This window comes from Symphalangus syndactylus, chromosome 11 (genome assembly GCF_028878055.3).
Source record: "Symphalangus syndactylus isolate Jambi chromosome 11, NHGRI_mSymSyn1-v2.1_pri, whole genome shotgun sequence".
In the NCBI taxonomy this organism is placed as follows: Eukaryota; Metazoa; Chordata; class Mammalia; order Primates; family Hylobatidae; genus Symphalangus; species Symphalangus syndactylus.
Genome location: NC_072433.2, coordinates 129,783,975 through 129,810,629, shown reverse-complemented (window position 1 = coordinate 129,810,629; position 26,655 = coordinate 129,783,975). Strand labels below are relative to the sequence as shown.

Here is a 26,655-nt window from a genome sequence, read left to right as displayed (position 1 = left end):
CCAGTCTCGTGACTCTCAGGAAACAGAGCCCCTGGGTTGGTGACTGAGCTCGTAGATGCTGCCACTCCTCGCCCTGCATTTGGGGGACTCCTACCTGGGACACTCACCTGGGCACCCCCCTCATCTCCTTAAGAATTAATAGGGGCCAGGAGGCCTAATCTGCCCTGGGTTGATTCCAATCACACAGCTCCATAATCTAAATGGCACTTAATGTATTCTTTGTTGAAAACAGGATTGCCTACTCTGTTTCCAGAAACTGCAGACTCTGGTATGGCCCCATCCCTGTACCCAACTCTAAACACACACTCACTTATCTCCAAGTGGTCCCAAGCTGCCTGCTGATCAGGACATTGCCATGACCCAGAATGGCCCACCTTGAAGCTGAGGCACTCAAAAACTGGAAACAAACTCAGGGTAGATTGTGGGGAAGGTTGATCAACCGTGATGCACCTACGCTGTCAGGCAGCCAAAAACATCCCCTGAGTTGCACCAAGCCTCCATTCTAGGCCCACCCACCAGTTTACAGGAAATATTGGAGATAGCAGACACATTGAATGACACCATGGGGACATGATCACTAGACTGTGGGAACTGTAGGACACACAGCCCAGCCTCCCCAGCATGTAAACTACAACAAAAACACAAGAATGAGCCGGGTGCAGTGGCTCACGCCTGTAATCCCAGAACTTTGGGAGGCCAAGGCAGGCAGATCACCTGAGGTCTGAAGTTCGAGACCAGCCTTGTCAACATGGCGAAAGCCCGTCTCTACTAAAAATATAAGAATTAGCCGGGCCTGGTGGTGGGCACCTGTAATGCCAGCTACTCAGGAGGCTGACATAGGAGAATCGCTTGAACTCAGGAGGCAGAGGTTGCAGTGAGCTGAGATCACGCCACTGCACTCCAGCCTGGGCAACAAGAGCAAAATTCCATCTCAAAACAAAACAAAACGAAAAACACAAGGATGAAACGTGCAGAGGCAGAGAACCATCAGAGACCCCAGCCAAGCGCAGGCTGGGATCTCACTTGAGTCCTGATTTGAATAAACCAGCGTGCAGCTGTGTTTACGAGCCCACCAAGGGAACCTCAACATTGGCCAATATTTGATTTTCTCTGATTGTTAATATTTTATGATATGCTAATGGTAATTGTGGTATTTTAAAGAGTTCTTATCTTTGGCCATATATATGTGAAATATTTATAGATGAAATGTTAGGAAGCCTGAGATTTGTGTCAAAACAGTCTGGGGTAGAGAGGAGTCAAGACTGGCTCCCCTCCTTGGCACTGGGTAATAGAGTCATGCGGGCTCATTCCATCATTCTGTCTATTTCTGCATATGATTGGAATTCTCCAATACAAAATACAAAATTAAATAGTATAAAATTAAAGAGAAAAGATGTGTTACATGATTTGACCTAAGGAGACGTCACTGCTATGTCATCAAACAATAGAAAAAAAACCTTTTGCAGAACAATCGTCATAATATAATCCTAGTTTTGCTTAAAAAAAAAAAAGAGGAAGGAAGGAAAGATGAAGGGAGGGGAGGAAAGGGGAGTCACATACAAGAAATTGGAAACAGTTTCAATTCAACTTTGTGTGTGAGTTTCCCATGGCTGCTTGGTCTCCAGGGCTGTAACAAACAACTAACACAAACTGGGTGGCTTAAAACAACCGATATTTATTCTCTGAGTTCTGGAAGCTAAAACTCTGAAATCAAGATGCTGGCAGGGCCACGTTCCCATTGAACCCTGCAGGCAAGATCTTTCCTTCCTCTCCCAGTTTCTGGCGGTGGCTGACAATCTTCCGCGTTCTTGGCGTGTGCACATATCACAGCAGTCTGTGCCTCCGCCAGCACATCGCTGTATTCCCAAGCGTCTCTCTCTGCTCTTCTTATAAAGACCCCAGTCATTGGATTAGGGCCCACACAACTCCAGTGTGACCTCATTTTAATTTGACTGCATGCATAAAGACCCTATTTCCAAATAAGGTTGCACTCGCAGGTACCAGGGGTGAGGGCGTCAACGTGTTTTTGGGAGGACACGCCTTGACCATAACAGCACGTATGTGCGTCCACAGAAGATGTGAGAGATGGCAGTAGCTGCCCCAGGGCTGGGGGCTGAAGGGTCCGAGGCTGTAGCTTCTTTTAACTTTGTAGACATCAGTCCACTGTGAATCACAAGTGTTCCTTTTGTAATGACAGTGGCGCATCCTGGTAAAGGTCAGAGAGTGTCCCTAATTCTCCTCCTCTCCATCACAACTGATTTGGGCAGAACCAAAGCTTCCCTTCTTTTTTTTTTTTTTTTTTTTTTTTTTTTGAGATTGAGTCTTACTCTGTCACGCAGGCTGGACAGCAGTGGTGGGATCTTGGCTCACTGCAACCTCTGCCTCTTGGGCTCAAGCCATTCTCCTGCCTCAGCCACCCGACTAGCCGGGATTACAGGTGCCCACCACCACGCCCGGCTAATTTTTGTATTTTTAGTAGAGACGGGGTTTGAACATCTTGGCCGGGCTGGTGTCAAACTCCTGACCTCAAGTGATACACCCACCTTAGCCTCCCAAAGTACTGGGATTACAGGCATAAGACACCATCCCCGGCCCCTTCTCTTTTTTAAAGTTTTTTATAAGATGAAATCCACATAACAAAAAATTAACTGTTTCAGAGCATACAGTTCAGTGCATCTAGTACGTTCGCAACGTTGTGCAAGCGCCACGTGGAACTCATCGCCAAACACTTTCACCGCCCGCCAGAGGAAATTCCGTGCCCAGGAAGCAGGCGCTCCCCGCGCCCTTTCCAGCTCCTGGAAGGACTCATCTGTTTCCCGTCTCTATGGACGTCATGGTCCTGCCTACTTCACATCCATCTTCTGTGTCTGTGCCTCCTTTGGAACCCCCAAGATGTTATTTGCCTGCTGCAGATAGACCCACACGGGCGATGGTGAGCGGAGCCTCCCTAGCCCTAAGGAAACGGCCTAGAAGAGAAACGCTTCTGAGAGAAGCTGCACCAAACAAGCGCAGCTCAGGACTGATGTTTAACCTACCAGAGGCTCCCGAGGGGACCACGAAGTGCACATATGGCCCTTGCTGAAAGGTGAGTTGGAGCTGTGAGCTCACTCCAGAGCAAGGGAGCCAGCGGCACCTCCGGGCGAACAGCCTCCCTCAGCCCAGCCCCGCTGTGGCGCCCTCCCGTCCAGCCCTGGGATACGGTTCATTGCGAACTTGGAATGCATTAGACCCTAATTATCTTCCCTGTTAGAGGGCTTATGCAGACATGCATTTCTTCAACATATTTGACCAAAGCCTAGCCCGTGCCTCAGTTTCCTCCCCTGGAATGTGGGGGGCTAAGGGTATAACAGCTGGGGTCTGCAGGGCTGCCGTGGGATAAAGGAAAGTGAAACTAGGCACGGTGGCTCAGGCCTGTAATCCCAGCACTTTGGGAGGCCGAGGTGGGTGGATCATTTGAGGTCAGGAGTTCGAGACCGGCCTGGCCAACATGGTGAAACTCTGTCTCTATTAAAAATACAAAAAAAGTTAGTCTAACGTGATAGCACATGCCTGTAGTGCCAGCTACTCGGGAGGCTGAGGCAGGAGAATTGCTTGAACCCAGGAGGCAGAGGTTGAAGTGAGCTGAGATAGCGCCACTGTACTCCAGCCTGGGAGACAGAGCTAAACTCCATCTCAAAAAAAAAAAAAAAAAAAAAAAAAAGGAAACAGTGAGAGTGAAGTTCCCAGCACAGTGCCTAGCACCAGGGAGCACTGAGGGCCTTAGGGTGACAGCGGTGACCAGAGGTGGGGACAGCAGGAGTCCTTGTCCTTAGAGGACACCAAGGGGCCTGAAGAGGGCTGCTACGTTTAAGAAACGAAAATACAGATGTCAATTACCTTTGCACTCTAGATAAATACCGGATGATTTTCCAGTATACACACACACATGAGTACCACATGGGACACGCGTGCACTTAAATTATTGTTTGAAATTCAACCACGACTGTGTGTCCTGTGTACATCTGACGACACCAGAGGCATGAACAAGCCGAGAGATGCTCAAAACTCACGTGGTGGTGCCCTGCTGGGGTGCAGCTAACCACGAAGGAGATGGGCGGGCCCCAGGGCAGACTGCGGGGGATCTAGAAAGGCACCCAGGAATTGTGAGAAAGCGGTTGAGAGAGGTACTGGAATGAGGGGGTCTTCTGGGCTGAGGGAAGAACAGGCGTGAAGGTGCTGAGAAGAACAAGAAAACGGCTCATGTGGGAATCCCAAATGCCTTAGGCTGTGGAAAGCACTTGGCCCCTGGGGATTTCAGGGAAAGAGAAGAGGCAGAGTGAGCCCCTGGCCTAGTGAATCCTCCAGCCCCAATCCTTCAAGAATTTCACAATATAGGCCGGGCGGGGTGGCTTATGCCTGTAATCCGAGCACTTTGGGCGGATCACGAGGTCAAGAAATCGAGACCATCCTGGCTAACATGGTGAAACCCCATCTCTACTAAAAATACAAAAATTAGCCGAGCCTGGTGGTGCCCACCTGTAGCCCCAGCTACTGAGGAGGCTGAGGCACAAGAATCGCTTGAACCTAGGAGGCGGAGGTAGCAGTGAGCCAAGATTGCACCACTGCACTCTAACCTGGCAACAGAGCGAGACTCCATCTCAAAAAACAAAAACAAAACAAAAAAAAGAATTTCACAGTATAGGGTATGTAATTATTGGGACCGATGCCTTTGGAGAGAATCAACGCAAGAGTCACAATGACACAAGAACACAGCAATCCAGTGGGCTTCCCGACAAAGGTGACATTGGAGACACACTCCCAAATAAGCCACACTCAGGCAGATGCTTCCTTCTTTCCAAGGCTCCTCTGTCGTTCTCTCCCAAGGCACAGATCTGGGTATTCTCTAGTTTTATCTTAGCCCAGGATTCTCAGAGTATGGGCCTCAGGCCAGCATCACCTGGAAACTGTTAGAAATGCAGATACTCAGGCCCTATCCTGGGCCTACTACCTCAGAAGCCCTAGGGGTGGGCGGACAGTCTGTGTTCCAGCAAGTTCTATAGAGGACTCTGACTGATGTGTTCAAACGTTGATACTAGTTTTTCTTTTCTTTCTTTTTTTATTTTTTTGAGACAGAGTCTCGCTCTTTCACCCAGGCTGCAGTGCAGTGGCATGATCTTGGCTCACTGCAACCTCTGCCTCCCGGGTTCAGGCCATTCTCCTGCCTCAGTCTCCCGAGTAGCTGGAGTTACAGGTACCTGCCACCATGCGCAGCTAATTTTTGTATTTTTGGTAGAGACAAGATTTCACCATTTGGCCAGGCTGGTCTCCTGACCTCAGGTGATCCACCCACCTCGGCCTCCCAAAGTGCTGGGATGACAGGCGTGAGCTACCGCGCCCGCCTGGCCAAAAGTTGCTTCTGGTTCTTATAAAAACACACCTGCTGTGGGCTCGCCCGAGACCAGCAGATGAGTGAGGCCATAGGGGCTCCACAAGCCCCCAGGTGCTTCTATTTAAAAAAAAAAAAAAAATAGGGATGGGATCTCACTATGTCACCCAGGCTGGCTGGGCCTTGGACTCCTGGGCTCAAGCAATCCCCCCACCGCAGCTTCCCAAAGTGCTGGGATTACAGACATCAGCCACCACACCCAGTCCCCCAGGCGATTCTAATATTCTAAAATGTACCCAGAGCTGTCTGAGAAGGGCTCTCTTGGGACACGCATTCAAGGCCCAACCCAGCAAGGTCCCATCCTTGAGGGGCCGCAACCTTGGAGAAGGGAAAAGGCCGTGAGCTTCACCGGTGCCTTTCCATGAATAACTGCCACTCATTCTCTTTTTTTTTTTTTTGAGACGGAGTCTTGCTCTATCACCCAGGCTGGAGTGCAGTGGCCCGATCTCGGCTCACTGCAAGCTCCGCCTCCCGGGTTCACGCCATTCTCCTGCCTCAGCCTCTCCGAGTAGCTGGGACTACAGGCGCCCGCCACCACGCCCGGCTAATTTTTTTTGTATTTTTAGTAGAGACGGGGTTTCACCGTGGTCTCGATCTCCTGACCTCGTGATCCACCCGCCTCGGCCTCCCAAAGTGCTGGGATTACAAGCGTGAGCCACCGCGCCCGGCTAATAGGAGCGGTGTGTCCTGAAGGTGGTCCACCAGGACTTGCCCTCCTTCGCCCGGGTTTGCCCCTCGCTGCGGAGACTGTTCTGCCTCTGGCCCTTGGAGCAGGCCGGCTGACAGCGTAGTGAAGGAAGATTCCTGCGGGAGGGCGGCCAGTGCAAAACAATTCCCTGACCGGGAATCGAACCCGGGCCGCGGCGATGAAAGCGCCGAATCCTAGCCACTAGACCACCAGGGACAGGCCACTCATTCTCTTTTGCTGCTCTATAGTATTCTAAGTATGCTGCTTCATGGCTATGCCACAGTTTGTTTAAGTACGTGCACGTGGCTGGCATTTTGTGTCCAGTTTTTTTTTTTTTTTTTTGAGACAGAGTCTCGCTCTGTCGCCCAGGCTGGAGTGCAATGGCACAATCTCGGCTCACTGCAACCTCCGCTTCCCTGCAACCTCCGCCTCCCTGGTTCAAGTGATTCTCCTGCCTCAGCCTCTTGAGGGGCTGGGATTACAGGCACCTGCCATCATGCCTGGCAAATTTTTGTAGAGACGGGTTTCACCATGTTGGTCAGGCTGGTCTTGAATTCCTGAGTTTAGGTGATCCACTCGCCTCGGCCTCCCAAAGTGCTGGGATTACAGGCACGAGCCACTGCGCCCGGTCCAGTTTGGGCTTTTATATAGGACACTGCTGTGACCATTCACATGCAAGCTTTCCAGGAGATACGAGTGCCCAAATGTGCTCAGAAGTGGAACTTGATCTGGGGTTATCTTTCCCTCAGATCTGCACCCCCAACCCCACTGCCCACAGGTGCTGGGCAGGTGAGTGGCGACAATCAAGCTTAACACCATGTGGGAAAATGGGGAAGAACATTGCAAGAGAACTCAGAAAGGCCTGCCTATTTTTTAATGTTAGAGACAACAAACAAACAAACAAAAACCCTAAATGCAGCCACAGGGTAGAGGAGACATCACCAGGCCCAGACTCGGCCTAGTCTGGCTCCCCCCACCTACGCTGTGTGACCCTCAGCAAGCCCCTGGACCTTTCTGAATCACAGTTTCCTCCTCTTTAAGATGGGAATGATGATACCTCGCTGCTAGCATTGATGTGAGGAAGGGCTTCTGAAATTTCAGCCTCAGGTCAAGAGGGGCTTCAGAGATGTTTTCCAGCCCCTGAAGTCCTTTCTGGGTACTACCTGTGTGCGTCTGTTGTGCATACGCAGTGGTAGTGTGACACCAGTGAGCAAGGAGCTAGCAAGAGGACAAAGTGAGATACTTGGAGTATGAACCTTGCTCAAGGGTGGCCAGTGCATTCAGGCCAAGAGGAGACGGCTGGGCAGAGTGGTGGCCAATGCACTTGTTGGCAAGGTGAGGAGATGGGTTACATACAGGGAAATTGTGCAATAAGGAAATATACTAATGGTAATGGTAGCCGGTGTTCTTACTGTTAGTGAAAAGAATTAAAAATATACAAAGAGCTGGCACAGACCCTGTGGTATTTATTGAGCTGGAATATATGGAGATATAGAGACAGACAGATATAAAACTAAATATAGATCTCACAACATACGCACACTTACACCCCCTCCACTGAGAGGGCCCAGGAGCCATGGCACCCAGTAACAATGAACACAGACTACCAGATCTTGCTTTCTAAATATAATTCTTCCGGTAAAAAGAGCCAAGGATCCTGGGAGAAATGGCTTTTTCCAGGGCCAAGGTACAGAAAGTACAAAATGAAGCTGAAGTTTCTCATTATGCCAGAAAGAGAAGTGTTCAAAGAATAATGGAAAAAATGTCAAGAGGACATGGCAGCCACCTTGAAGGGGTTCCCATTGGCCAAATTAAGGCAATCAAGCATCAAAATAAATATTGATAGTAACAAATCATAACATATTTAATCAACTAGGACTTTGATATGGCCTGGCTCTGTGTCCCCATGCAAATCTCATTTTGAATTGTAATCTGAATTGTCATCTCCACATGTTGGGGAAGAGACCTCATGGGAGGTGATTAGATGGTGGGAGCAGTTTCCTCATGCTCATGAGAGTGAGTGGGTTCCCACAAGATCTGATGGTTTCATATGGGGCTTCCCCCTTTGCTCAGCATTCATTCTCTCTCCTGCTGCTCTGTGCAGAGGTGCCTTCCGCCATGACTGTAAGTTTCCTGAGGCCTCCCCAGACATGTGGAACCGTGAGTCAATGAAACCTCTTTTCTTTATAAATTACTCAGTCTTGGATATTTCTTCATAGCAGCATGAGAATGGACTAATACAGAGTCCTTGCATTCCTACTGATATCAATGAATAAATGACCAAGTCAACAGGGAGAAGAGAAAGCTCTTCCTTATAGAAGACCGTAAATGAGGGAGAATGATGATGATGGTGGTGATATTGTTTGGATCTGTGTTCCCCCTGACATCTCATGTCCAATTGTAATCTCTAATGTTGGAGGTGGGCCTGGTGGGAGGTGACTGGATCATGGGGGCAGATATCTCATGAATGGTTTAGCACTATCCCCTTAGTATTGTCCTCACCATTGTGAGTGACTTCTCATGAGATCTGGTCATTTAAAAGCATGAGACACCTCCCCCTGCTCTCTCTCTTGCTCCTGTTTCCACCATGTAACACACTTCGCTGCTCCTTTGCCTCCCACCATGATTGGAAACTTCCTGAGGTCTTCCCAGAAGAAGCCACTGTGCTTCCTGTACAGCCTGCAGAACTGTGAGCCCAGCAAACCTCTTATCCGTATAAATCACTCAGTCTCAAGTATTTCTTCTTTTCATGTGTGCATTTTTTGAGAAAGAGTCTCACTCTGTCACCTAGGCTGGAGTGCAGCGGTACAATCTTAGCTCACTGCAACCTCCGCCTCCTGGGTTCAAACTATACTCCTGCCTCAGCCTCCCAGGTAGCTGGGATTACAGGCATGCATCATCAAGCCCGGCTAATTTTATATTTTTAGTAGCGACCAGGTTTCACCATGTTGGCCAGGCTGCTCTTGAACTTCTGACCTCAAGTGATCCACCTGCCTTGGCCTTCCAAAGTGCTGGGATTACAGGCATGAGCCACCACGCTTGGCTTCAGGTATTTCTTTATAGCAGTGTGAGAAGGGACTAATGTAGACGGAATTAGAAAATCACCATTCAGCAAACAGTGTGATAGTAATCCATTCAGCCAAGCATTGTCCATGCATGCCAAACTTAATGAGTGAAAATGAGAATCAGATACTGACACAGTCTCAACATGTCTCTTCGTAAAATACTTAATCATTAAAAAGGAGAAAATAATAGCTTTAATTAAGGGAAACCTGGCAGATGCTGTCTTAACCAAGGGGCAAAAGTTACCACCACCAGTAACGAGACAAATAGCTGGGTGGGCCTCTCAGTACCATGTACTAAGGAGGACACAGTATCAGGCCACAAGGCTTTCTCCAGAAGTGCGTAACCTGAGCCAAATCCCAAGGAAACATTAGACAAACTCTAATCAAGGGACATCCTATGATGTCCCTGGGCCTGGAATCTGAGTCTGGAATCTCTAAAAAGGTCGAGAATACAAAAGACAAGGAAAACCCACAGGAGTGTTCCACACAGGAGACCAGGGGGACACTGCAACTAAGAGCCACATCCTTTCCCTGTTACAGGGACAACGCTGATTGGAACCTGTGGACTGGACTGTCATGTTGCGTAGATATTCATTTCTTGATTTTTGGACTCTGTTGTGATTACTGAAGATTGTCACTTAAAGAAAATAGACTGGGCACAGTGGCTGACACCTATAATCCCAACACTTTGGGAGGCTGAGGCGGGAGGATTGCTTGAGCTCAGGAGTTCGAGACCAGCCTGGGCAACATGGTGAAATCCAGTCTCTACAAAAATACAAAAATTAGCTGGGTGTGGTGGCACATGCCTGTAGTCCCAGCTACTGGGGAGGCTGAGGTTGGAGAATCGCTTGAGCCTGAGAGTTGGAGGCTGCAGTGAGCTGAGATTGTGCCACTGCTCTCAGCTGGATGACAAGAGAAAGACGCTGTCTCAAAAAAAAAAAAAAAAAAAACAACCAACACCCCCACCACCAGCACACACACACATACACACACACACACACACACACACACAGATGTATTCAGAAATAACAGAGTATCATGTCTGCAATTTATGCCTAAATTGGGGCGGTGAGGCTGAGGACAATACAGCCAGTGTAGGAATGTACGAACGATGCTGAGAGACCCTGGAGGAAGGATGTGCAAATGGCTTTATGCTATCATCTTCTTACAACTTTTCTGTCCATTTGAAATTATTTCCAGACAATAAGTGAAGAAATGATTCCAGAATAATGGTATGGCTGGGAAGAAACAGGTTCATTCCTATATTCGAGTTCAGCCCGCATTGGCTGAGCACGTACTATGGACCAGACACGGCTGCTTGTCACCACGTGCACCTTCGCTCGTCTATCTGACCAAAAGTTCAAGTTGGCAGGTGCTGTGCCCATTTTGTTGGATGGGCAAACCAAGGCCCTGGATTTGAGAGCTTTGCCCAAGGTCACGGCAGGTGAGTGTAGAGTGAGGGTTTGATGCAGGCTTTCCTGCCAGCCCACATCTCTGCCTCTAGACACACACCTGGGCCTCCCTGGCACTGATTCACACTCAGTTTCAGGACAGTGAGGCTGGTTCCTAGTGGACCTGCTTGTGGCCTGAGCAGCAGAAAGCAGTAGCCCACTGAGCTGTGCCCAAGATGACAAGGACAGTGGTTCCCAGGAATCCTCTAGCTTTGCTCCAGGGCAGGCCCAGTGCTGGATCCCAGCATGTCATTGGGAGAGGAGGCACACCTCTGTCTCCAGCTGTAGACTCTTGCCTGTCTCTCCTGAGGCTGCTTTTGCCTGGATGGTCCAGGAAGAGAGGCAGCTCTTCCTCCTGGCTTGGCCATTTCTTTCTTTCCTTTTTTTTTTTTTTTTGAAATGGAGTCTTGCTCTGTCGCCCAGGCTGGAATGCAGTAAAAAGATCTCAGCTCACTGCAACCTCTGCCTCCTGGGTTCAAGCAATTCTGGTGCCTCAGCCTCCCAAGTAGCTGGGACTACAGGCGCCTGCCACCATGCCTGGCTAAATGTTTCACATTTTTAGTAGAGACGGGGTTTCGCCATGTTGGCCAGGCTGGTCTCAAACTTTTGACCTCAAGTGATCCTCTCGCCTTAGCCTCCCAAAGTGCTGGGATTACAGGCATGAGCCACCACATCTGGCCATGGCTTGGCCATTCCTATGGTCAGCCTTTGAGCCCTGGCTGCAATGGTGTTGAGCTAAACAGATCAGCCCCCATGCCAGGAGGAACCTGGGTGCCCATCCTGCCCCAGGACTGACCCGATGGCAAAAGGGAGGGGATTGGGAGGCATGAGTCAAGTCAATCCAACTGTTCTTAAAACACGGTGGGGAGGTTTCTGTGAAAAATGCATTTGAAACCCATCAATGATAGACTGGATAAAGAAAATGTGGCACATGTCCACCATGGAATACTATGCAGCCATAAAAAAGGATGAGTTCATGTCCTTTGCAGGGACATGGATGAAGCTGGAAACTATCATTCTCAGCAAACTAACACAGGAACAGAAAACCAAACACCGCATGTTCTCACTTATAAGTGGGAGTCGAACAATGAGAACACATGGACGCAGTGAGGGGAACATCACACCAGGGCCTGTCAGGGGGTGTGGGGCTGGGGGAGGGATAGCATTAGGAGAAATAACTAATGTAGATGACGGGTTGATGGGTACAGCAAACCACCATGGCATGTGTATACCTATGTAACAAATCTGTACGTTCTGTACATGTATCCCAGAACTCTAAAAAAAAGAAGAATGCATTTGAAGCAGAGATATTCCTAACACTGACAAGGAGTCCAGGGGACTCGAGCTCAGAATTCGGGCAGCCCTGGGCCCAATTCCATGAAGAGCTGTGTGACCCTGGGCAAGTTACTTCATTTTCTAGCCCTCAGATTTCTACAGGGATTTTTGTAAGGATTCAAAACAATATGGTATATCCATATATGTTCATTATAACATTGTTCTAAAAATCAAAAAAGGAAACCAACTAACTGTCGGCAGGATACAGGTTAAATACAAATGCCTACACCACCATTGAAGATGTGTTGAACCACATACACTGTAGGAATATGGGAGCGTGGAGTGGGCAGAATAGTGTGCCCAGTGTGAATCAATGAGGGAAAAGACACTTATGTAGTTGTATAATTTTTTTTTTAGTATTTTTTCTTTTTTTCAAGACAGTTTTGTCTGTCGTCCAGGCTGGAGTGCAGTGGCATGATCTTGGCTCAGTGCAACCTCCGCTTCCTAGGTTCAAGCAATTCTCCTGCCTCAGCCTCCTGAGTAGCTGGGATTACATGCACATGTCACCACACGCGGCTAATTTTTGTATTTTTAGTAGAGATGGGGTTTCACTACGTTGGCCGGGCTGATCTCAAACTCCTGACCTCATGATCTGCCCGCCTCGGCCTCTCCAAGTGTTGGGATTACAGGTGTGAGCCACCAAGCCCAGCCTGTAGTTGTATAATAATAATTACTTATAATTAAATAATTATTGCTAATAAAAATCACCATGACCAGGTGCTACCCTACATGCCTGATGCGTATTAAATGACTCCATTCCACAACAGACCCGCTGATGTATGTACAGTTAGTTACTACCCCATTGTACAGAAGAACAAACAGAGGCAGGGAAAATTAAGTTTGCCCAAGGTCTCCCAGCTGGCAAGTGGCAGAACTAGAATTTGCATCCAGGCAGCCTGGGCTGTAGACTTCCGTGCTCTTAACCACAATCCTGCAGCCTCTCTAGACTTGCACAGAAAAGGGGCCAAGAACACCCAAACAGTGACCTGATTACTGCAAACTGATCAGAAACAAACAGGACCTTCCTCCCTCCGCCTCCCCCAACCCCAAGTCAAGGGGGGAAATAAGGATCCATTAAGTGGGGACTGAAGGAGGAATTTTAAATTGTGCCAATTTTTATTTATGGTTTATGAAAAAAAACTAAGACAAGTTTAGACAGGAAAACAAGGAAGGAAAAATGGAAAGAAAAAAGAAAAAACATACAATTCCTGGTTCACACAAGATAGTAGATAAACAGCAACTACTATTAGCAGAATTCAATAATAAGTGAAGGCAAAACTGTCACTCAAATTTCAATATGCTGATATCTGGGGGAGGGAGCAGAAGGAGGAGAAGGCCTGGTGAGATAGGTGTTGCTGAAGGACACTGGCTATTTATAGACTTTCCCTGGGGAACAGGCACCTCCCAGATCACAGGGGAGGGGGGCCAGCTATCTTTCCTGAAATCTACTGCAGGTCAGGCTGTAGGCTCCAGGGCATGCCAAATGTGGCTGATATAAAAAATAAAAATAATAAATGCAGGAGTACGTGTAGCCCAAATGCAAGGCTTAGTTCTCTGACTTCCTGCCACCTCCTCCAGGAAGTCTTCCCAGATGGCACTGGACTTTCACAGTAGCATTCCCACCCATCACCCACACCCAGGCCACGCCTACCTTCTTTCTTACATGCTCTGCTTTCCTTCCCGGGGCTTATCTCAGTGTGTAATTATGTACTCACTGGAGGAATTATTTGATAGACATCTTCCTTCCCCACCAGAACATGAGCCCCACCCAGGAGGATCAGCGCTTTGCTCACTCTTTTGTCTCTAGTATCTGCAAGGGGCCTGCAAACAGGAGGATGGATCTGAGACACGCAGAGAAGCTAATCATCCAGAGCAGCAGTGCTCAGACTCCAGGGAGCCTCAGAACACCCCGGCGGGGCTTGCTGACTCTCAGATTGCTGGGACCCAGCCCAGAGTTTCTGATTCTGTAGTTCCAGGGTGGAACCTGAGATTCTGCATTTCTGGCAAGCTCCCAGGTGATGCTCACGCTATTGGTCCCCAGCCCACACTTGGAGGACATGTCATCCAAAGAAAGAATCAGCCAGGCATAGTGGCTCACGCCTGTAATCCCAACACTTTGGGAGACTGCGATGGACAGATCTCTTGAGCCCAGGACTTCAAGACCAGCCTAGGCAACTCAGCAAAACCCCACCTGTTCAAAAATCAGCCAGGCACGGTTGTGTGCTTGGATTCCCGGTTATTCGGGAGGTGGGAGGATCACTTCAGCCCAGGAAGATTGAGACTGCAGTGAGCCATGATTGCACCACTGCACTCCAGCTTGGATGGCAGAGTAAGACCCTATCAGGAAAGGAAAGGGAAGGAGAGAGGAGGGGAGGGGAGGGGAGGGGAGGGGAGGGGAGGGGAAAGGGGAGAAGGGAGGGGAGCGGAGGTGAGGGGAAGGGAGGGGAGGGGAGGTGAGGAGAGGGGAGGGGAGGGGAGGGGAGGGGAGGGGAGGGGAGGGGAGGGGAGGGGAGGGAAGGGGAGAGATAATGGATGCTGGGCTTAATTCCTGGGTGATGGGATGATCTGTGCAGTAGATCAGCACGGCACATGTTTACCTATGTAACAAACCTGCACGTCCTGCATGTGTACCCTGCACCCCGAAACTTAAAATAAAAGTTGAAAAAAAAAAAGTAGGTGAGGGCCACAGGAGTGGCTGGAGTACAGGCTGAAAAACAGAACCCCAAACAGCAAGAGCTCACTGGTGTCTCCAGCCAGGTACCTCGCGACCAGGGCCAGCTCCACGTTCATGGTCTCATGTGTCCACGGCAGCCTGCACTCTGCTCAATCTCTGCTGCCGCCTTCTTGAGATTCTTAGTCATTTTTCAAGGAGGGGGCCGTTTTGCACTGAGCCTGACAATCACCTAGTCGGTCCTGCCCCTACCACTGAGCGCTTTCTATGGACACAGCGCCCTAGCACATGACCCAAGGTCAAAGCAAGGCAGGGCTGGATTCTTAAAAACATCATCATCTTGTGAACAAGGTATTGTGCAGATAGTTTTAAACACCTTCCCTCACTTACTCTTTTTTGATTACTAACATTCACTGAGGGACGCGTAATGAGGGGAACTTTGTAGAATGCTTAGATCTGTTACCCAACACAGCTTCCACAAAAAGCCAGGGGGAGGAGGAACCTAGCAGTCAGAAGCGGAATCCAGCGCTGCCCTCCATTCTTGCACCCAACACCTCCACTTTCACACCAGGACACATGAATGTGGAGAGATTATTACATCTGCCTAAATCCACATGGCCGACAACGGATGGGCCCTGTCTGCCCTATACCAACGGCTCTTAGTTAAGAGTGACTGCTCAGGTCAACACTCCTTCCCCTACACCCAGAGCCCCCACATTCGGTCCAGCTGGAGAGGCAAAGATGGGGAGGGTCCTGAGAAGTGCATGAGGGTGAAATAAGCAGTTCTAGTTAGCCTGCAAGTCGGCGTCCTTGGTTTGGCTTAGGAAAGTGAGGTGCAGTGCCTGCCTGTCATCTCTTCCCCCTGGGTCTCTGGAATCACAGATCTTGGGCCCTTCTCTTCCCTGTCTCTGCACTTGAGTTTCAAGGTGGGCCAAACAACACATCCTCTGCTGAGCTCTCCTCTCTCCAACAGGCCACAGGGAAGTCTTAGGGAAGGTCATAGGAATATGGCCCAGCTAGAGGGGCACCATCCCCGCATCTCCTGAGGACTTGGGGCAGACGGCAGATGTGATAAGCATTTCCAGAGGGGCTGTAGCCTCAAGACACAATTACACATTTTCTCCTAGTGGCCCACAGCTCCTCAAAGAAAAAAATACCTTTCAAGTCAATTTCTACACAGAACCTGGTGTTGGACTGAGTTGTCCAATCCCCCGACGATCCCCGGGCTGAAGCCCTAAACCCCACACCCCATATCCTCAGAAAGTGACTGTATTTAGAGATGGGGCCTTTAAAGAGGTCATTACAGCTAAATGATGTCATTGGTGGGGCCTTTATCCAATACGACTGGTGTCCACACAAAAGGAGATTAGGATGCAGACATGCACAGAGGACAACCGTATGAAGACACGGGGAAGTCGACCATGTGTAAACCAAGCAGAGAGACCTCTGGAGGAACCAACCCTCTGGCACCTTGCTCTTGGACTTCTGGCCTCCAGAACTGAGACAACGCATGAGCTGTGAGGAAGTGGAGTCTCTAGCAAGGGCAGCTGGCTGGACACCTTTGGAATTCACATTCATTGACAACAAAGATGCCTCTCCGGCCCACTCCACCTTACCAGGCAGTGAGAGGGAAGACAGGTGATCTGGATTGAAAGCTCCCACCAGCTCCCGCTTACCACATGACTTCCACTACTTGCTAAGACTTAGCACATGACTTCCACTACTACTAAGACTTAGCACATGACTTCCACTACTACTAGGACTTAGCACACAACTTCCACTACTAAGACTTAGCATACGGTTTCCACTACTCACTGAGACTTAGCACACGGCTTCCACTACTCACTCAGTCTTAGCACACGACTTCCACTACTAAGTCTCCCGTGTTCTTATCACCATCATGTGAGATGCCTTAGAGACGAGAGGTGCTGGGATTATTAGCCTCTGAAGTGTCCACAGATCCAGGTTAACCCCAGGACAATCCAGAAGAATCGCCGACAGTCCACAGGGGAGGTATCGATTGGATGTTTCCTCTCCAACAAAAACCCTTCAGCAGGGCCAGCCTCATGGGCATGAGGCCAGTGCAATTGCACAGAGATCCCCATGCAGGACAGGTGTTGGGCTTGAGGCTTCATGCTCCACAGGTGCCATCTTGAAATGCATAATCATTGGATCTGAATGTGTATGTGGAAATTTAGCCCCATGGGACAATGTATTCCTGCAACTTGGCATCTCTCCCCTCCACCCAGTGACCATGACTGCCCTCCCCGATGGGGGACGCCTGGCAGGGTCTACACAAGGGATGTCCAATCTTTTGACTTCCCTGGGCCACATTGGAAGAAGAATTGTCTTGGACCACACATAAAATACACTAACACTAATGATAGCTGATGAGCTTAAAAAAAAAAAATTGCAAAAAAAATCTCATAATGTGTTAAGAAAGTTGACGAATTTGTGTTGGGCTGCATTCAAAGCTATCTCGGGCTCTGGGTTGAATACACTTGGTCTACACTCACCCAGTAGTAATCCCTTGTGTGGTGGAAACCAATAATCTATAGCAAGTGGAACTCACGAGGACAGTCAAGGGAGACATCATAGAAGACAGAAGCAAGTGTCTTCCTGCTATTGGCAGTCTGCCCCACAAATTCTGTAGCCAGTCCTGCCCTCATGGCAACCTCATCACCTCACCTGCCTTCCTTGAACCAGAGACCTTTCCTCCCTGCCCTTGGTCGTTCCAAACTCCCCTGTGGAAGTCTCAAATATGCTGACCCAAACTACGTATCTCTGTGTTGGGAAGCCCCAAGGGGTTGTGGGAGCCCCCAAATGGCCACGTACAGACCCCTGTCCCATCCACCTCTTTCTCCGACTGGCACCCGAAGTGCTGGGCTGGCGCCGCTCATACACCACCACCCCTGGGGATCTGGATTCTTGCCTAATAATGCTGTTTACAGCACCACTCCCAGCCAGCTACGCCCACCCAGCCCAGAAAGGCAACACAGACCTAAAAACCCACAATCCTTTCTCTCCCCTTCTTTTGTTCAAACTTCCTCTTTATTTTTCACATCTCCTTTTTTTCTGGTTACAAAATTAAACCATATTTGTGGCTGGAAATTTGGAAAATGCACAAGATTACAAAGAAGAAAATTTGTCATCCCAAGATAAAAATGCTGCTCAAAATGATCTTTTTCCACATTTTATTCTCTGCACATTGTAAAAGTTTGTTTTCTTCCAAAAGAAATTACAACCACCTGTTTCCACTGAAGGATGCTTCATGCAGGGCAAAGATGGCAAAAGAATCGTGGAATCCACGTGGGTGAGCAGACAGCTGTCTAGTCCTTCTGTTTTTCTGTATGTTTGACATTTTTCTTTTTTTTTTTCCTTTTTTTTTTTTTTAGACAGATTCTTGCTCTGTCACCCAGGCTGGAGAGCAGTGGCATGATCTTGGCTCACTACAACATCTGCCTCCCCGATTCAAGTGATTCTTCTGCCTCAGCCTCCCAAGTAGATGAGATTACAGGCACGTGCCACCACGCCCGGCCAATTTTGTATTTTTAGTAGAGACGAGGTTTCACCATGTTGGTCAGGCTGGTCTCAAACTCCTGACCTCAAGTGATCCACCCACCTGGGCCTCCCAAAGTGCTGGGATTACAGGAGTGAGCCATTGCGCCGGCCTCTGTTTGACGTTTTTCATGTTAAAAACATTAGATAGAATCATAGCCGTCCACTGTGTCATTACATATGCTTTACAGCATCTGTTTCAGTGCCTGTGAGAATTCTGCTATCTAGATATCCCAGAATATGTGTAAACAAACATCTACTCATGGGCATTTTTTAATGTTTTGAATATCTCATTTCTTGTTTTAAAGTATTTGTTTTCATCGTATCTGATATGAGACAAGTCCTTTTTACCAGGTGCCTATATTAACCCTCAAACAACCATCCAAATACCATCCTTCTCAACATCTAACTTGGACAGTTTCATCTAAATACTCTATATGATTTTTGAAGTCCCTGAATAAGCTTTCTGCTAATTCCCTTTCTCTCCTTTTTGATAGATTATTAGGTAGGGTGGGAATAAAACCCAAACTCTTGGGTCTTTCATAACTTGTATTTCTTTTTCCCTGAAAGAGAAATAGCAGCTGAATGTCAACCCTTGAAGATATAGCAGCTGCCTGTGTTCTCATCCAGATGGCCTCTGCTTTAGGAGAAATACCCAATCTACAAACAACTTGTGTGCACACAAATGAAAAACACAGGACCCCCCCATCAGCTCCCAGTCCCCACCCCTAATATGATGGCCACCAAGCAGCAACCATTTAACACACTGGAAGTTCCTTCTAGTTTCCTCTCCCTAGGAGTTTGGGACTCTAGGATTCTTTACCCTTATTAAAAAAAAGCTTGTCACATTAGGATTGGGGGCAGGGTTTCCGGGATGCCATCTTCAGACGTATTCTCAAGAGCCTTCAAGTTTTCTGAGAACTTATTAACCTTGAATATGTGTTTCAATGACTGTCTGATCAACACAGACCTTCTCGAGTGGGCGGCAACTTACAGCTAAGGACTGTGACATAACACCAGTGTGCATATTTGCATCCAAGACAACGATCACAGCACACACTGTAGTGTCCCAGTGAAGGCTGACACACACTGAAAGCTTCAATGGCTCAGAGAGAAAGGTTAGCAGGAGAATTGAGTCATCGCACAGCGCGCAATTGTGGAATCCGTGAGAAAACTCTAAGATACCTAAATACTGAGAAGTGTAGTCACGTTGCAAGCAGGTGCCTTACATGAATCCAGTCTTTGTACATAGCAGCTGGCACAGCCAATGAGCACCAAGCGTAGTAGTAAATACAAATAGATACCAAAGGAAGAAATATCTTTCAACAACGCCCAACAGTATCGTCAAGTGAACGAGCCAGTTCTACGGTTATCAGATGACAGCCTTAAAATTGGCATTCGCAGGCTGCTTGCTGGCAGTTGGACTTGAGTTTGAGTCTGATTATCCGAAACTAGCAAACAAATTCCTGACAAATGTAAATGTCATTTTGTACATACACACGTTAGCAGACATTCTTAGCATCAGTATTTTCAAAATCAAAAGTCCAAAAGAGTTTAAAGAACAGAACTCATGATGAATGAAAACACTAACAAAACTAGATAAGTAGTGAGCAGATGACATGTCAGATGTGGTTCTGGATTTTTTTTTTTAACGTGAATGATGTCATTTAAGGAAGTGTTTCTTTCTACTATTCCAATGGGCAGCCTTTAAGGCAGTCCCCAGCCATCAGTCCCTCCCAGTACCCATGGCCTGTGGAACCCCTTCCCTTTGAGTGTAGACTGGAGCTAGACTTGCATCAAATGAATAGAATATGGCAGAAGTTATGAGATCTCATTTCGAGATGAGATTCAAAGAAGGCTTTGATTTCCAGTCTCTTTTGTTGTTGTTCTTGTTGTTGAGATGGAGGCTCGCTCTGTCACCCAGGCTGGAGTGTAGTGGCGCAATCTTGGCTCACTGCAACCTCCACCTCCTGCATTCAAGCAGTTCTTCTGCCTCAGTCTTCTGAGTAGCTGGGGTTACAGGCACCCACCACCACACCCAGCTAATTTTTGTATTTTTAGTAGAGACGGGGTTTCGCCATTTTGGCCAGGCTGGTCTCGAACTCCTGACCTCAGGTGATCCGCCTGCCTCAGCTTTCCAAAGTGCTGGGATTACAGGCGTGAGCCACCATGCCCAGCCTGATTGAGTTTTAATAGACATCACCAATATATCAAAATAAGGCTGTTCTATTTGTACTTTATAATTTTATTATAAATTTGACTTGATTTTTTTTTTTGAGAGGGAGTCTTTCTCTGTCTTCCAGGCTGGAGTGCAGTGTCGTGACCTCGACTCACTGCAACCTCCGCCTCCCAGGTTCAAAGGATTTTCCTGCCTCAGCGTCCCCAGTAGCTGGGATTACCGGTGCCTGCCACCACATCTGGCTAATTTTTGTATTTTTAGTAAAGAGGGGTTTCACCATATTGGCCAGGTTGCTCTTGAACTGCTGAACTCAAGTGAACCGCCCGCCTCAGCCTGCCAAAGTGCTGGGAAAACAGGCGTGAGTCACCGCAACCGGCCTAAATTGAACTTGACTTTGTAATTGAGTTATAAAGCAAACAGTTATGTTTATTACAGTTTTATACTTACACTTACTTGAAGTCACACTTTTGTACAAATCATTTAAGACAACACTGGCAGGTGCGGTGGCTCACGCCTGTAATCTCAGCACTTTGGGAGGCTGAGGCGGGCAGATCATGAGGTCAGGAGTTCAAGACCAGCCTGGCCAACATGGTGAAACCCCGTCTCTACTAAAAGTACAAAAATTAGCTGGGCATGGTGGTGGGCGCCTGTATTCCCAGCTACTCGGGAAGCTGAGGCAGGAGAATCTGGGAGGCGGAGGTTGCAGTGAGCCAAGATCATGCCATTGCACTCCAGCCTGGGTGACAGGGTGAGACACCGTCTCGAAAAAACAAAACAAAACAAAACAAAAACACTGTGGGCTTGCAGTACGTTTAAGAAGATGCCCACATGTTGCTAAATTCTGAGAAACACTAATGATCTGTGAGCCTCAGAATTCCCAGGCATATACTCTTTTCCGGTAACCGAGTGTAATCTCTTAAAAACACAGATCTGACTGTGCCTGTTTTTTTATCACAGTTCTAATGTTTGGCCCATCTGGGAATAAATGAGTGACTGTCATGTCCTGACTTAAAACCGTTCAACAATCCCCCACTGCTCCAGGGATAAAGTCCACGGTCCGACAAGGCTCCGTATGACCCTCCTCTGCAGGCTCGTCCTACCACCCCCAACGCCTCTCCGTCTTTTGTCTAGAACTCGCTGTCAACCCCTGCCCTTCATCCAGCTCCCTCTTTGCCACTCCTGTTCATCTTAAACATCACGTCTTTCTCCCAGCTCTTACACATCGGCATTAAACAGTGAACTGTTGCTGGGTGCCTGTCTCTGCCTCGCGGTTGGGATACCTAAGAGCAGGGAGCTGTGCATCCTTATCAGCCCCAACTCCAGCAGGTAGCACTCAACACACAGGGAGCCCCCTCGTGAATCTAAGTTGAATGGATGGGTGGTCACTACATGCGTCTGTTGGATCCAAGCCTCACCCTGGAGAGCCCAGAAGGATGAATCTGCTCGCCAGCCAGGAAGGCAGTGGGCTGGGGCTATACCTGCCTCAGTTAAGAGATGGGAGCCCTGAGGGGCAGAGACAGCTTTCCCCGGAGTCGGCGCTGAGTCACCCAGGAAGCAGGAATTTCTGGTCCAATCTCTTCCTTACCTTAACGTTCAGGTCAGCAGTGAGAAGCTTTTTCTAGTAACTAAATTAAGGAGGCCTCGCAAAGACCTTTTTGTTGTTGTTTTGTTTTGAGACAGGGTCTCACTCTGTTGCCCAGGCTGGAGCACAGTGGCATAATCACAGCTCACTGCAGCCTTGACCTCCCAGGTGCAGGCAATCCTCCTGCTTCAGCTTGGTAAGTAGCTAGGACCACAGGTGCACACCACCACGCCTAATTTTTTGCAGAGATGGCATCTGGCTATGTTGCCCAGGCTGATCTTGAACTCTGGGGTTCAAGTGACCCTCCTGCCTCAGTCTTCCAAAGTGTGGGGATTACAAGCATGAGTCACTGCGCCCGGATCAAACACCTTTCTTTCCATTCCTGGAAATGCTGAAATCCAGTCTCTAGTGCTTCTAACATGGGGTCGTCTCCAGTTCCCCTCTCAACCACCAGTCCTCTGTCTGGTCCTCTTCTCTTTGATTCTCCAGTGCACCTAAGACCACTGGGTCTCAAAATAAAGCATCTCCTGGTTTCTCAGCTGTCCGTTGGCCTCCTTTATGAACTCTGTTTTGTACACATCTGTATCCTCAGTGCTTGGCAAAACTGGCTGCCAGGAAACGCTCACCGAGCAAACGAACGTGGCCCCACTAGGAGCCTCACATCCTCATTGATCACATGATGAGAGTAAAACTTACCTTAGAGGTAAGAGGCCCAAGAGAAGACACAGCAGGTTCTCAGTAAGAATCACTAGTAGAACTGGTAACTGGTCAAAGTGGCTGGGGGAGGGGAGGGCTTAGAGGCCTCCTACAGGCATTCTGGATGTGGCATATAATTAGTGCTCATAAAAGACGGTTCTACTGAGGAGTGAAAATGGAACCCCTAGATAAACTAGTATGAAATAGCGCAAAAAAAAAAAAAAGACAATTCCAACTATTGTAAAAGTGATCACCTCAACACATATTGCCTCCTTTCCAAACCCTGGGAGAAAGGAGTTCCAACGAGAAGACCTGAGTATGATAGCAAAGGAGGTGTTCTGGTCTAAGCCAACTTGGCAGGAAGTGAGTGCCTCGCCCAGCCTCCCAGCCTCCCCACCTCCCTCCCTCCTCACGCTTCCCATCGATCTTCATTGTCATTTCCTGGGTTTGCACAAGGCTGCCTCTTGAGACAGCATGCCTTCTTTCTCAGCTGGCCTGTGGTGCCAGTGCCGGTATCACCTTCCTCCTGGCACTGCACACTGCCCATCGTCATGCACCCAGGGCCTCAGGATGCTGCTGAGAGCACCCCGGTCCACAGCCAGGTGGGAGAGCACACTGACAGACCGGCTGAACACCTGTCGGAACTTTGAGAACTGTTCTGCAAAGCTTTGGAGGGATGTGTCCACCTGGCACAGAGATCAGACTCTCCCCAGCATCTCCCTTGAGGTTACATCATCCATGCACCTGCATTCCTGGACATCCTATGAAACCTGATGGTAACCAACTACACATCAGAAGTGTTTGAAAAATACCTGGCCTGATGCAAAAATCGAAAGATGGAGAGGAAAAAAACAGGAATGGCAACGTAGGAAAGGCAACCTGTGATGGCAAATAAACTTCAAACTCTTTTAGCAAAACATATCAGACAAGTAGAGAAATGGATCACAGCAAATTAATTGAACTCTATATCCTATCATTATTAACACGTCACTTCAGAAAAATCAAGACTGTTCAAAAACTGCTATTTACGTGGTCCTGTGGCCTACCACCCTAACACCAGAATTCTTACATCAATAGGGATGTATAAAACACTATTTTTAAAAACCACAAAACACTATTTTAAAAAAAGCACGAATACTTAATCTCACAAACAAAATGTTTTGACCATTAGTATTCTTTGGGAGAAAAAAATAAAATTTTAAGTCAAATATTTTTTCGGCTAATTTCTTTTTTTAATTAAAAGTTAAGTTTACCTTTGAAGCTTCCTTTCACTGGTCAAAAGGCCACCGGCAAGTCATATTTCTCATTAGCAACCCAGGAGACTCGTTCAGAAATGTTATTTTTGAATTACTGCTTAAGCGTAAACGAAAAAAAAAAAAAAGTACAACGACCCTCTGGTGTGCAGAGAAACGCTTCTACAGAAATTCAGTACCCCCCTGACCTTAAAGCATGCAAGGAGTTCTGTTTGCGAAGCTAAAAAGAAGGGTGTTGGGTCACCCTCAAACCTGGCTTCACCCCTGGTTTCCAAGAATCCAAGGAACAGGAGGGGCTTTATTTGACAGCTTTGCCACTTTGTTCCCTCATGAACCGCCCTGCCCTGGCACCCTGCTACTTTATCCCAGAGGGTCCCCTGGAGGTTGCAAAGCAGGCATATAGCTCTGAGTGGCTTTCTAAAAGCACCTGACGGTAGGAAGTGAGGCTGGGAGGTCCCTTAGCTCCAACTTTGCTTCTATTATTGCTACAACATTTCAGCAATCTTTTGTTTTTTGCATCCGTCTAATTTTATTTTCCAAGTTAAGTTTTAAAAATCCATAAAGCAGCCCAAGTCTGGAGACCCAGGAATTTGAGTTCTCTGGAGTCGGGGAAACCTAGGTTAAGTTCCCAGCCAGGAAGGTCACTTCCTAGTTCCGTGCCACTTAGGGAATATACTTAACCACTCTCGGCGTCAGTTTCTCATCCGCAAAATGGGTTCACGTGAGGGTTCCATGCTGAGCTCCCCGCGCCAGAGCACAGATGAGAGCGCGGTTGCTGTGAGGAAGGCTTCTTTTCACAGCCAGGGGAGGAGGGCGAGTTCGCGGATCGCAGCGCGAACGCGGGGTCTCGGGTCGGGGACGGTTACGACGGAGGGGATGGGGGGTCGGGTCGCACGCCCGGCGCGGGGTCGCCCGGACTCACCAAGGCTTCCTCCTCGTCCTTCTCCAGTGCCTGGTACTGGCGGCCCCCGCCCGAGAAGCCGAGTTTCTTCAGGAACTTGGAGACGCGTCCCTCGACCATGGTGAGCGGGCGCAGGCGCTGCCTGCGTCCCTCGGTCCCCGGCGAGGCCCGGGATGGCTGCGCGCGCCCAAGCCTCCTGGGCCAGACTCGGTTACCAGGTAGTTGTCTACCTGCCCGCGGCAGGTGAGGCCCCGCCTCCGGGGCGGGGCTGCGCACAGGGAGGTGCCGGCTCACCCGGCCCCGCCCCGCGAGCTCGCCTGGGACCCCAGGGCCCCTGGGGACAGCGCCAGCTGGTCATGGAAGGCCCAGGGAGCGGCTGCGTCGCCTCAGGGCTTGGGCTGTTTCCCAAACTTGCAGATCCTAAGAATCACCTGGAGTGGGGGAGGTGGAGAAGCAAATGCCGGTTTAAAATCCGGATTCCCAGACCCCTCCCTGCCCAGTCAATGGGTTTGGAGCCGCCGGGAGCTGGGTTTTTCACGAGCCCCAGGTGATCCTCTTGAGGAACCCAGGGTGGGCCGCTCGAAGGCACCGGGAGCGAGGTGGTTGGAGCTGACTCAGACTCACACCTGCGGCTGTGCACGCTGGACGGGTCACGTGGCCTTTCTGAGCCTCGGCGACCTAGCACGTCATTGAGCGGGGAGCAGCAGAAAGCTAAGACCCCCACCTCCAGGGCCCTGGAAGTGAGTCCAGGAACAGGGGCGACTGAGAGCCCTGCTGCCTTTGGCGCCTGCACGGTCTCGGATGGTCAGGGCCCCTGTCCTCGTCTGCAGGATGAGCGCCGCTCTTGCTCATCGTGGGACCTGAGCAGGTTTCTTACATTTTTTTGCGCCTTGGTTTACTGCTCTGCAGAATGGCCACCACGATAGCGCCTCCTTCACAGTGACATTGAGAGGCCCCAGCGGACAGTGCTGTACAGGAAGGTCTGGAGCAGGGCTTGGCGTAGAGAATGTGCTGGTGTCCCCATGACACCATCCTCACATCATCATCATCAGAAGGTGCTGGGCTCAAATGGCTCCCAAAGTATGTGAGTCCATACGCAGTGTAGACAGTTGCCAGCCGCCAAGTGGGTGATTTGAAGTGCCAGGGCTTTCCTTGGCTTCAGGTAGGACTAGATCCGTAACTAGACCCAGCACTTAGCAGAGCGGGGGGGCTCTGGGGAAGGCCGTGCCACCCGCCTTCCCACTGGCTTCCTCATCTCTACAGAGAAGTTACTTACAGACTACAGGAGGTGGCCTCTGCATTTGTCCGTGAAATTCAGCCACCCCTTTAGAGCAAATATTTGCCACCTACCTCAATTGCTCCCGAGGGTTGACTCCAGCCCACGAAAACCTGCAGGGCAGTTCCAGTGCCCCTTCTTGTATCTCCTGCATCTTCCTCTTGTAAGGAAATAAAGGCTACGGTATCAGCCTGCCCCCAGTCCCCAGTTTCAACAAAGGTGCAGGAATAATGGTAACAGCAAACCTCTGATGTGAGTGAGTCCAGATTTGAATCCCAGGAACGTTCCTTTCAGACCCTGGGCAACTTTCGTCACCTCTCTCCACCTCAGTTTACTCATCCATAAAATGGGGACGTCACTACCTACCTGTATGAGTCAGCGTCCCAGTAGGAAACAGTAATTTGAGGAGAGTTTGAGAAACAGACTTTTTACAAAGGTATGGGGATGATGTAGATAAACCAGAAGCACTTGTGCCATTAATGAAGACTAGCAAGGAATGAGAAGTGGCTTTGTTCCCACCCAAGGCCTGAAGGGCCAGATGAGAGAGGAGTTACCTGGAGGGGGAGCTCTGGGGA

At 49.0% G+C, this 26,655-nt stretch overlaps 1 protein-coding gene and 1 non-coding gene across 3 annotated transcripts in view; both read right to left on the bottom strand.

The window, feature by feature from the left end:
• The window catches only part of ATP2C2 (ATPase secretory pathway Ca2+ transporting 2), an 89,659-nt gene extending 64,657 nt beyond the window's left edge, over positions 1-25,002 (bottom strand). For both annotated transcript variants that reach the window (XM_055299737.2, XM_055299738.2), the window contains exon 1: positions 24,826-25,002. In XM_055299737.2, coding sequence (XP_055155712.1) covers positions 24,826-24,924 — 99 coding nt within the window. In that variant the 5' untranslated portion in view covers positions 24,925-25,002. The remainder of the gene's footprint in view (positions 1-24,825) is intronic.
• On the bottom strand, positions 6,258-6,329 carry TRNAE-UUC (transfer RNA glutamic acid (anticodon UUC)). The gene has a single exon. It is a non-coding gene; the product is annotated as a tRNA-Glu (tRNA).
• Positions 25,003-26,655: the final 1,653 nt, after the last annotated feature.